The 12,500-nt window shown below is 48.6% G+C and overlaps 2 protein-coding genes across 2 annotated transcripts in view; one reads left to right on the top strand and one right to left on the bottom strand.

The window, feature by feature from the left end:
- LOC135098924 (uncharacterized) overlaps positions 1-12,500 on the bottom strand; it is a 33,205-nt gene that overhangs the window by 18,206 nt on the left and 2,499 nt on the right. Inside the window, exons 3-5 of the mRNA XM_064001350.1 lie at positions 12,119-12,263; positions 11,444-11,979; positions 11,050-11,133 (exon numbers count right to left, since the gene is read on the bottom strand). Of these exons, the coding sequence (XP_063857420.1) occupies positions 11,050-11,133; positions 11,444-11,979; positions 12,119-12,263 (765 nt within the window). The remainder of the gene's footprint in view (positions 1-11,049; positions 11,134-11,443; positions 11,980-12,118; positions 12,264-12,500) is intronic.
- Positions 357-3,341, top strand: LOC135098915 (uncharacterized). The gene is made up of 2 exons (XM_064001333.1): positions 357-1,511; positions 2,317-3,341. Exons 1-2 carry the CDS (start codon positions 509-511, stop codon positions 3,339-3,341), a joined length of 2,028 nt encoding a protein of 675 aa, XP_063857403.1. The 5' UTR covers positions 357-508.

Here is a 12,500-nt window from a genome sequence, read left to right as displayed (position 1 = left end):
TTGCGTTTTTCCGCTTTAAAAGTACGCGAGGTACCGGCGTCTAGTCATAAAAGCGTTAAAAAGCTAACAATTGATTTCCAGTGTTGCTTTAGTGTCGGTTCGATTCCCCTAGTAGTGACCTTCACCCCGAACTCCGAGACTCCTTAAAACTTGGGAACTTGCGTTCCACTCTTTGCTTGAAAGCAGCGAATACGGCAAGCCATTACAAGTGCTTAAGTGTTAGTTCTATGGTAGTCATTTTGGGGCAGTGATTATCGCTACACTTCTTCGATTCGTTGCCTCTTCAGAAGCACAGTTAAGGCGTTGCTAACCTTGACTCAACTAGACTCAAAAACGAGTCTCTGTCGATGCACGCGGGTCAACTCCTTTCCCTCCGACTCGTGGTTTCGAACCTGTCGTTCACGCGGGTCCTTCCGACTCGTGGTGGCGAACCTAGGTCTTGGATCAGGTTTCAGTGTAGGGCTCAGACACACTTGATTTGGTTCAATTGACCTCACGCTCATTAATCATGTCGCATGAGTTAAACTTGGACGCATTTTGCAGTAATCCTTCTGTGGCGGAGCTACAAACTGCCAAAGTGACAAAGAATGATTTAAAGTACATAGCCCGACAGTTTGATCTCTCATATCCGTCTGACATTCGGAAGGAAGAACTCCGAACTCAAATCCTAGTTCACCTTGGAGGTGAAGCCACTAGTGCTGCTTCACAGCACGACGCCAGTTTAATGCTCGAACTCGAAAAGCTGAAACTAATGGCAGCAAGAGAAAGAGAGAGAGAAGAGAGAGAACTAAGGCGAGAAGAACTAGCTTTTCAAAAAGAAAAAGCGGAAAGAGATCTGGCATATGTAAAAGAAAAGGAGGAAAAAGAAAGAGAGGAGAAAGAAAAAGAAAGAGAGGAGAGAGAAAAAGAAAGAATCCACGAGACCCAACTCGCACAATTAAAATCTCGATCAACCACCACAGCTGACCTCAAACAAAAGTTAACTAAGTATCTCTCACTACTCCCTCAGTTCTCTGACAAAGACCCCGAAACTTTCTTTGGACAGTTCGAGGACACAGCAGTACATTTTGAACTGCCCCGAGAAGACTGGCCTTGGCTTCTTAAACCCAAACTCAGCCAAAAGGCTTTAACTATTTTGAACGGCCTCGAAAACAACACGGATTACGACTGTGTCAAACAGGGCATCCTAGCGGCGTACTCCATTACCACAGAAGGATACCGTCAGTCTTTTCGAAAAATGTTCAAAACTCCGCAACAAACCTATCTAGAGTTTGCCTCAGAGAAACTGAAGGCTCTCAAGCGTTGGCTTAAGTCAGCCGCGATAACCACGTACGACGAATTAGTAAATCTCTTAGCCTTAGAAGAGTTCATGCGTAAGCTCCCTTACTCAGTAATGTTACACATCACCAACAAAGAAGAAACGGATCTTCTCAAAGCCGCTCAGTTAGCGGACCTTTTCTCCCTGGTGAATCGCAAGGCAACCTCAGACAAGCTGACCGAGACTCCTAGTGGTAAGATAAACTCGGGTAACTCAGGGGTTGGTAAAATGACCGGCAGTAGTACTCGACCACCTCTATTTTGTGCTTTTTGTAAACAGCCGGGGCACCTCATAAAGAACTGTCCTAATCCCAAGTGCAAGGTAGCTCAAACATATCCTGCCAAGCCAGTTGCTTCCATACAAGCTCTTCCCTCCTTCCCTGTACCTAAAGACTTGTTTGAGCCTTTCAGGTCTGTAGGCACCATCAGCATTGATAACAAGGATCACCCAGTTAAGATTGTCAGAGACACCTGTTCAGCTCAGTCCCTAGTGCTGAAGTCAGCAGTCCCTGGTATTGAACAGTGTTACACAGGTGAAAAGGTATATTTAAAAGACTTCCATGACCCCTTCCCCATTGCATTAGCTAAAGTACATCTTGATAGCCCACTAGTAAGAGGTGAAGTGATAATAGGAGTTAGTGAAGAACCAGCCTTACCCCATCCCTAATGCTCAACTACTCCTCGCTAATGACCTAGCTGGCAGTAAGGTGACTCCCCCTTTGGTAATTAGTGACGCAATGCTGATGGATAACCCCACTGTACAGTTAGAAGAGCAACAACCAGGCTTATTCCCTGTTTGTGTCACTACTCGTGCACAAGCAAGGAAATCTGATCAGTCTTTCTCACTTCCAAAGAAGAGCCCATCCCCACTTGAACTCAATCAAATATTTTCTGAAACTTCTCACTGAGGCTCAACAGGAAGACACTACTTTGACTCAATTTCATGACAAGGTTATCCCTCCAGATCAAATTACTCATTACCCTGCCTTTTACAAACAGGATGGAGTTCTCATGAGTGTTCCGGCCCTCTAAGGTCCCAGAATGTGCTCAGCCGTCTGCAGGAAGCGAACCTCACCGTGAAGCTGGCGAAGTCTACGTTCGGAGCTGCCACCGTCTCCTACCTAGGACATCAGATTGGACAAGGCTCCGTCCGGCCCAAGACCGCTAACGTCGACGCAGTACTGAAGTACCCAACTCCCACTACTCGACGCGAGCTCCGCCGCTTCCTGGGCATGGCGGGGTTCTACCGGCGTTTCTGTCCAAACTTCGCAGACGCAGCTGGGCCACTTACTAGACTAACTAGTGGGAATGTGGCGTACGAATGGACCCCTGCCTGCCAACATGCCTTCAATCAACTTAAGAACTTGCTTGCTCGGGAACCGGTTTTGCGTGCGGCCGACTTCAGTAAACCCTTCATCATACATACTGACGCCAGTGATCACGCTTCGGGTGCCGCCCTCCTGCAAGAATCTGACGGAATCTTTCACCCAGTCGCCTACCACTCCGAGAAGTTCAACATCCATCAGAAGAATTACAGCACTATCGAGAAAGAACTTTTAGCCATTATCTCTGCCATCAAGAAGTTTGAGTACTATCTTCAGTCCAACACCCAGCCACTCCAAATCTACACTGACCACAACCCTTTGACTTTTCTCAACAGGAACCGCTTCACTAACCAACGTCTGCTACGGTGGTCTCTACAGCTCCAGCCTTACCTCATTGAAATGCACCATATTAAGGGACTGGACAACTGCCTTGCTGACACTTTGTCTCGCCTTCCCACTACGCCTCGCATCACTACCCGTCGCGACCCTGAGGACCCTAGGATCCTGTTGCCGGGGATGCAGTCGTGCCTTGTGAACCGGTCGATGGAGGCAGCCGAGGGCCGAGCACTGCCAGAAGAACCATCTACCGACGTTCTGGTGGAATCAACCTTCACGGGACAGGAACCACCTCACTTCTCTAATGACGCAGAGTCATTCCTTCTGCGTCATCCTAAGAAGGGGGGAATGTCACACACGTGACTACTCTACCACGGAACCAGGTGCCTGCTTAACCCGTGGCGCTGCCACGTGTATAGCTTGAGGCATACTGGATACGTGACCTGAAGCAGGCTACCAAGCCGATAACGAGGGGTAGAGTTCCATCGAGCTTCAGTCTCCTCCAAGGGTCGCTACAGCTCTGAGTTCGCCTTGGCATACGCTGGGAGCCTCATATACACTCGAGAGCGGTGGTAAGAGTTACACCAGTGTTACACACCCACACACACACACACATAAACACACACACACACACACACACACACACAAACACATTTATATTTATTTTCTATTATGTATATGTAAAGGTGTTTATTTTTGTAATTTGTATCTATATGCATTTACTAACTTGGCTTAAGTTATTAACTGAACCAGTCTTTTAAGTTATTCAGTCCAGTTCAGATTGCCACTCCTTGTTACTTTTACTTACTTAAATAATCTTCAATTTTGTATTGTTACTTAATTTAAGGGTTAACTTTAAGATATTAAGTAGCAGTTAAAATGTCTCCTTTTCTTTTAACCCTTCCATTGTTAGTGTGAGCAACACCCCTTCATGGTCCATCCCCTAGAGTTCAGTGTATGCTCACGCGTAACAGATTTCTCTCTTACTTGAATCACGGTTGGTAAAATAAAGTGAGGATGTTGTGAAAGAACAAGAAAAGAATGTTTCCCTCGTGCAATTGTGGGGCGTGTGGAGGCACCTGGCAGCTCCCCTACTCCCCTTCCTTTAGTCTCCACCTCACGTAGTCACTGCTGCAGACGATGGGAGACGGCAGAGTTCATGCTTACAAACCACAATGTAGTTTTATAACATGCTTTCAATATGAACCGTACTGTTTTCAGTAAAGTAAAGGAGCAAATGATAGTATACTAAATAATAGTACGTGTTCACTAACAAACTTAGGTACCTTATTCCCATCACACACACACACACACACGATTGTTAGCATACATCATATGGAAGAACATCTAAGGGCCGTATTGTTAAATCTCTTCGTATCACCACTACCTAATCTACTCACCAAAACACCAGTACATGTTCCTCGCTTGGCACCACCCAGATGGATCACCGGGCAGTGTTGGTGTCCTTCAGCTGACACACACGAGCGTTCACTGGGGCTGAGCTCTCCCAACTAACCCTGCCATGACCCTCAGCCTGCACCTCGCCTGTCACCTTTCCCCCCCTCCCCCCCGCCAGCCATTCTATTCGGGTAAGGCACATGACAAGAATAGCAAGGAGATGAAGTATCAGGAGACTTGTAAGGTCCAGCACCCAGGCCGAGAAATCTTAAGTCATCATGAATTGGCGGATGTATTTACTTATCAATTCACTTATTATTATTATCATTATTATTATTATTATTATCATTATTATTACTTCGAGGGATGGAACACCGTATGAGGAGGTAAAGCCTACCTTAATGATATCGAAATACCTCTATCGTATCACCACGCACCCTACACCATTCCAGTGACTAGCTTTTTTTTTTTTTTTTTTTCAGTCCCTGGATCATCCTAGTCACTCTTCTTTGCACAGCCACAACTGTACACCGTAATGTAAGAGAGGCCTTATCAAAGCACTAAATGCACTGTTTTATAGGCCGCAGACTTGTAGTATCACTTTGTTTTCTCTCTCTCGAAGATTTAGCTATCTCCCTGGCCTTTAAGCTGCTGTTATATATTGTGCATCCCTCTCTCTCTCTCTCCCTCTCTCTCTCTCTCTCTCTCTTACTTCTTACGTAGAGAACGCTACCTCATTGATATCGAATTTCATTTCACACTTTTCTGTCCAATCATACTTTCTATCCAGTCCTGTCTTATCTTCGTAATTTGGTGTCATTCGCAAATTTACTGACGTCACTACTTACTAGTAATTCCGGAATATAATGATGCTAATAATGGAGGAGGAGGTGAGAAGAAACACAAGTGCTGGGAGGATAGTTTATTCCCGACTAGCTTCGCACAAGCTTCTTCAGGGGAACTAGTCGGGAATAAACTCACCTCCCAACACTTGTATTTCTTCTCACCTCCTCCTCCAGCTTGTCGGAATGTCTGAACAACAACAACAACAATAATAATAATAATAATAATAATAATAATAATAACAATAATTATAATAATAATAATAAGAAGAAGAAGAAAAAGAAGAAGCGGAAGAACAAAAAACAAGAAGAAGAAGAAGAAGAAAAAAAAGAAAGAAGAAGAAGCAGAAGAAGAAGAAGAAGAATTATAATAATAATAATAATAATAAGAAAAAGAAGCGGAAGAACAAAAAACAAGAAGAAGAAGAAGAAGAAGAAGAAGAAAAGAAAAAAGAAGAAGCAGAAGAAGAAGAAAAGAAGAAAAAGATGATAATGAAGAAGAAGGAAAAAATAAATAAATAAATAAACAAATGAAAATAACAATGAATTCAAGGACATTAGTTACTCATATAACTTCTAAGATTTGTTCTAGAGCAAACATAAAGTAACCTGAAAAAAATAAATAAATGCAGCAGCTCAGTGATCCAAGACGGAGGGCAGTCCGATGTGCTACTGACAGACTGCGAAATTACTTCCACACACGAGCAGACAAAATGTGAACAAACTTGTAACTTTAAAACTTTTTTCCCTAAACCCTTGAAACAGCTATTCTTTGTCAAATGAACGGTTGCCACTCAACACTGAAGAACCAGTGCCAGGACCTGCTGAAGCTGTCGGTGGTGTTCCCAGTTTTTACAAGTCTATCAAGACGGCTGCCATTCCTACGATGCTCACTCTGAGCCTGAAAGAAAGAAAAGGAACAAACGCAGAAGGAAAACCTTGGAAGTAATATAAAGCGATATATGGAAGAAACAAAGATGTAAATATTTGCCATCATGCTTACCACGTCATCAATATTCTCCTAATTATTATAAATTCTTGTTATAGTTAGAATAATGCTGGAAGAGAGATTTATAGTTACAATAATGCTGGAAGAGAGAATTAATAAGAAGCAGCTACAAGGAGCCAGTAGGCTAGTAGTAGTAGTGACAATGTGCATATAAAGTATACACACTACAATCAATTTCCAATTATTTATTTTATTTATTTTTTCTTAAGCCCCAGTTAAATCTGCACACACACGTGCACTCTCTTTTTTTATGCTGCTGCTGCTTCACTTTCTTCTTCTTCTTAAAGCCACACCTTCCTGTTATGGCAAAACAGCCCCTCCAAACAAACCTTCCACACACCGTGCCTTCTCTCTCCTCACCCTTCACGCCCCAAACCTGCGATCCCTTCCTCACCATCTCTCTTCACTCAATCTACAAATGTCTTGTCGCACCGATGAGGATCACAATAAGGATTTAATTTTAAAATCGTTTTATACGATAAAAAGTTTGTTTACCCCAACGTCCAGCTCTCGTAGCAGGAGGGGGTGAGGATCGCACAGACCAGGGCGAGGTTCCCCAAGTGGGACTCAGCCCAGCAGTATGCCTGCACCAGGGCAGAGTCGGCCGCTGCCAGGGACGACTGATAGTTTAGGGACTAAATCATCAGTTCAGGGAGTCACGAGGCAAGCCACCAGGGAACAGCAAAACTAGAATAAACTAAGAGAAAATCTGACGCATCCTCACACAATAGACACGATGGACGTCATCCACTTCGTGAAGGGCGTCCTTCAGTGAAAACACAGAACATTGGAAAGGAGACCGTCAAATGAAAAGAAGGAGTACTCCTGAACCACAGCACCTCAGTGGAGGGAGAATGATATTGGAAGTCAATTCTGCGGAACGGGCCGGTGTCCACCACCACCACCTGTCCTGCAGGATAGGTATCCACCGCCACGACCATCACCTGTCCTGCAGGGCGGGTATACACCGCCACCACCTGTCCTGTAGGACGGATATCCACCGCCATGACCATCACCTGTCCTGCAGGACGGGTATCCACCGCCACCACCTGTCCTGTAGGACGGGTATCCACCGCCACCACCTGTCCTGTAGGACGGGTATCCACCGCCACCACCTGACCTGTAGGACGGGTATCCACCGCCATCACTTGTCCTGTAGGACGGGTATAAACCGCGACGACCATCACCTGTCGTGCTGCACGAGTATCCACCGCCATGAACATCACCTGTACTGCAGGACGGGTATCCACCGCCACCATCTGTCCTTGTAGGACGTGTATTCACCGCCACCACCTGTCCTGTACGAAGGGTATCTAGCGCCACCACTGTCCTGCAGAGCAGGTATCCACCGCCACCGCCTGCCCTGCAGGACGAGTATCCACCGCCACCACCTGTCATGCTGGACGGGTATTCACCGCCACTACCTGTCATGCTGGAAGGTTATCCACGGCCACCACCTGTCCTGCGGGACGGGTATTCACTGCCATCACCTGCCCTGCTGGACTGGTATTCAATGCCATCACCTGTCCTGCTAGACGGGTATCCACCGCCATGACCACCACCTGTCCAGCTGGACGGGCATCCACCGCCACGACCTGTCCTGCTGGATGGGTATCCACTGCCACCACCTGTCCTGCTGGACGGGTATCTATTGCCACCATCTGTCCTGCAGGGCGGCGGGTACCCACCATACCCGCCGCCATGACCATCACCTATCCTGCTGGACGGATATCCACCGCCATGACTGCCACCTGTCCTGCTTGATGGGTATCCCCCGCCACCACTTGTCCTACTAGACGGGTATCCACCGCCATGACCATCACCTGTCGTGCTGGACGGGTATCCACCGCCACCACTTGTCCTGCTGGACGAGTGTCCACCGCCAGACCATCACCTGTCCTGCTGGATGGGTATCTACCGCCATAAACATCACCTGTCCCGCTGAACGGGTATCCACCGCCACCACCTGTCCTGCAGGGCGGGTATCCACCGCCGTGACTATCACCTGTCCTGCTGGACGGATATCCACAGCGACCACCTGTCCTGAAGGCCGGGTATCCACCGCTATGACCATCACCTGTCCTGCTGGACGGGTATCCACCGCCACCACCTGTCCTGCAGGGCGGGTATCCATTACCACCACCTATCCTGCTGGACAGGAATCCACCGCCACCACCTGTCTTGCTGGACGGGTATCCACCGCCACCACCTGTCCTGCTGGATGGGTATTCACCGCCACTACCTGTCATGCTGGAAGGTTATTCACGGCCACCACCTGTCCTGCGGGACGGGTATTCACTGCCATCACCTGTCCTGCTGGACTGGTATTCAATGCCATCACCTGTCCTACTGGGCTGGTATTCAATGCCATCACCTGTCCTGCTAGACGGGTATCCACCGCCATAACCACCATCTGTCCAGCTGGACGGGCATCCACCGCCACCACCTGTCCTGCTGGATGGGTATCCACTGCCACCACCTGTCCTGCTGGACGGGTATCTATTGCCACCATGTGTCATTCAGGGCGGGTATCCACCATACCCGCCGCCATGACCATCACCTATCCTGCTGGACGGGTATCCACGGCCATGACTGCCACCTGTCCTGCTGGACGGATATCCACCGCCATGACTACCACCTGTCCTGCTGGACGGGAATCCACCGCCACCACCTGTTCTGCAGGGCGGGTATCCACCGCCACGACCATCATCTATCTTGCTGGAAGGGTATTCACCGCCATGACTACCACCTATCCTTCTGGATGGGTATCCCCCGCCACCACCTGTCCTGCTGGATGGTTATGCAGAGCCACCACTTGTCTTGCTGGACGGGTATCCACCGCCATGACTACCACTTGTCCTGCTGAACAGGTATCCGCCGCCACCACTTGTCCTTCTGGACGGGTAGCCACCGCCATGACCATCACCTGTCGTGCTGGACGGGTATCCACCGCCACCACTTGTCCTGCTGGACGAGTGTCCACCGCCATGACCATCACCTGTCCTGCTGGATGGGTATCCACCGCCATGACCATCACGTGTCCTGCTGGACGGGTATCCACCGCCACCACCTGTCCTGCAGGGCTGGTATCCATTACCACCACCTATCCTGCTGGACAGGAATCCACCGCCACCACCTGTCTTGCTGGATGGGTATCCACCGCCATGACCATCACCTGTCCTCCTGGACAGTCATCCACCGTCCTGCTGGACGGGTATCCACTGCCACCACCTGTCCTGCTGGACGGGTATCCTTTGCCACCACCTGTCCTGCAGGCCGGGTATCCACCGCCATGACCATCACCTGTCCTGCTGGACGGATATCCACCGCCACCGCCTGTCCTGCAGGACGAGTATCCACCGCCACCACCTGTCCTGCTGGACGGGTATTCACCTCCACTACCTGTCCTGCGGGAAGGTTATCCACGGCCACCACCTGTCCTGCGGTACAGGTATTCACTGCCATCGCCTGGACGAGTATTCACTGTCATCACCTGGACGGGTATCCACCGCCATGACCATCACCTGTCCTGCTGGACGGGCATCCACCGCTACCACCTGTCCTGCTGGACGGGTATTCACTGCCACCACCTGTCCTGCTGGACGGGTATCCACTGCCACCACCTGTCCTGCTGGACGGGTATCCATTGCCACCACCTGTCCTGCAGGCCGGGTATCCACCGCCATGAACATCACCTATCCTGCTGGACGGGTATCCACCGCCACCACCTGTCCTGCTTGACGGGTATTCACCGCCACCACCTGTCCTGCTTGACGGGTATTCACAGCCACCTCCTGTCTTGCTGGACGGGTATCCACCGCCATGACTACCACCTGTCCTGCTGGACGGGTATCCGCCGCCACCGCTTTTCCTGCTGGACGAGTATCCACCGCCATGATCATCACCTGTCCTGCTGGACGGGTATGAACCGCCATGACCATCACATGTCCTGCTGAACGGGTATCCACCGCCACCACCTGTCCTGCAGGGCGGGTATCTAGCGCCTTGACCATCACCTGTCATGCTGGACGGGTATCCACCGCCACCACCTGTCCTGCTGGACGTGTATCCACCACCATGACCATCACCTGTCCTGCTGGACGGTTATCTACCGCCACCACTGTCCTGCAGAGCGGGTATCCACCGCCACCGCCTGTCCTGCAGGACGAGTATTCACCGCAACCATCTGTTCTGCAGGGCGGGTATCCACCGCTATGACTATCACTTGTCTTGTTGAACGGGTATCCACCGCCACCACCTGTCCTGCTGGACGGGTATCCACCGCCATTACCATCACCTGTCCTGCTGGACGGGTATCCACCGCCACCACCTGTCCTGCTGGACGGGTATCCACCGCCATTACCATCACCTGTCCTGCTGGACGGGTATCCACCGCCACCACCTGTCCTGCTGGACGGGTATCTACTACCACCACCTGTCCTGTGGACGGGTATCTACTGCCACCACCTGCCCTGCTGGATGGGTATCCAATGCCACCACCTGTCCTTTAGGACAGGTATCCACCGCCATGACTACCACCTTTTCTGCAGGACCGGTATCCATCACCATCAATACATCCCAACACCACACCGCCACGCTACCTCCCACCCAGTCCAGTCACGATTGAACCGAAATATTTCTAGAATTCCGAGTGATAAAAAAAAGTCTATTGCAATATTTTTCTTGTATAGTTTAAATCATCATTCTCTCTCTCTCTCTCTCTCTCTCTCTCTCTCTCTCTCTCTCTCTCTCTCTCTCTCTCTCTCTCTCTCTCTTTCTCTCTTGCTTTGAACTTTCGCTTCTCAGGCTCCGGTTCACTCACGGTTCAAGTTCCAGCCAAGGCGAGGACAGAATGCCAGGTGTGTGCGCTGCAGGATCCGAATCCAGCGTCCTCCGTCAGATGAGACTATGCGTGCGGTGCGTGGAGGGAGATAAAGGGAGGGTGTCGTGAGGTACAGGTAAGTAAACAACTCAAGTACACTACTGTGGCACTGATGACGCGACCGACAAAAAATATTAGAACAGTACTATCCAAATAGTTATGATTTCAAAAGGTATAGCGAACAACTTTTTTTTAATTATAAATTCTTATTTGCAAGAAATCAAGTATATAAAAAGACCTGAATAAAAGGACTTACTAACATCATAAGAAACGTGTCATTAAATTTTGCCTTAATAGTCAAATTTCGTTCTACATGAAGTGTGGACGTACTTACCGTAAGTCTTCATGTTGGAAGAAAGGCTGAAAACCCGGGAAGTTAATTTTTGTGTAGTCTCTTGAACAGCGTCACTTGACACTGACTCTTCCGGTCCATCACACTCCGCTTTCCTGGAACATTCTTCGTCTACATTTACCATTATGGAATCAGGATCATTTTGCTTTAAGTCTTCTGATTTATGATCTCGACCACTACAAACTTCATTCTGGTCTACTGTCTGTTCTTTTCTTAAATCTGAGTCGCAATCACTGTCGACGTGGTGCCGCGACTTGGCTTTTGGCTCCTTGACATTGCCGTCCCCACAACCTTCAGCATCACACCTGCCAGCCTCACCTCTGTCATCCGTGACCTGAGTCTCCTCGTCCTGCTTCTCCTGCTTGAAGTGAACGAATTCTAACGATATGTCAGATTTGGTAGACTTGACTTCCCCATTAACTTCCCAATGTTGCTTGCCCTGATTTTTCCAGAGCTTCGTCTCCCACTCGAGGGCTGTAGAGATAATTGGCACATGTAGGCTCACCTGCCAGTGTTCTCTGAAAGTTAAGAGAGGACTCATGGTTATAAACAATTGTCTAATGTAATCTATCAGTTCTTAAAAAGACATTTTACAGAAAACTTTTTTTCGAAACAAATGAAGTATTGGCACCTTCAAACACATGACTGCAAACCTACCCAGTGTGTGGCGTGACGGTGAGGTTCAGGAGACGCCGACGCTTCCCCGGCATCAGCGAGTCCACAGATACGCCAAAGATGGATTCAGAGAACTGAGTGCGCACCACCACGCCCCGTCCTGCCTCGGTTCCGGCTGCGTCTCGCTCTATACGAGGTATAAACAATCCTTTTAATTCGTTGCCTCAAGATATATCATAGACTCCTTTATAAAGAAATCTATGGTTGCATCTTTTAGAAAAGAAAATTACGACTCTGACTATAGCAATGCCTTTCATATTTTATGCAATTTTTATTTCTTCCTTTTTCTTTTTCTTTTTTTTTCCCATCCTAACATTAAATTTAACCGAAAAAATCTTAACTAACGGTCATATCTTGCGCAGTG

Source organism: Scylla paramamosain, unplaced genomic scaffold (genome assembly GCF_035594125.1).
Source record: "Scylla paramamosain isolate STU-SP2022 unplaced genomic scaffold, ASM3559412v1 Contig92, whole genome shotgun sequence".
Lineage (NCBI taxonomy): Eukaryota > Metazoa > Arthropoda > Malacostraca > Decapoda > Portunidae > Scylla > Scylla paramamosain.
This window is presented reverse-complemented; position numbering and strand designations above follow the sequence as displayed.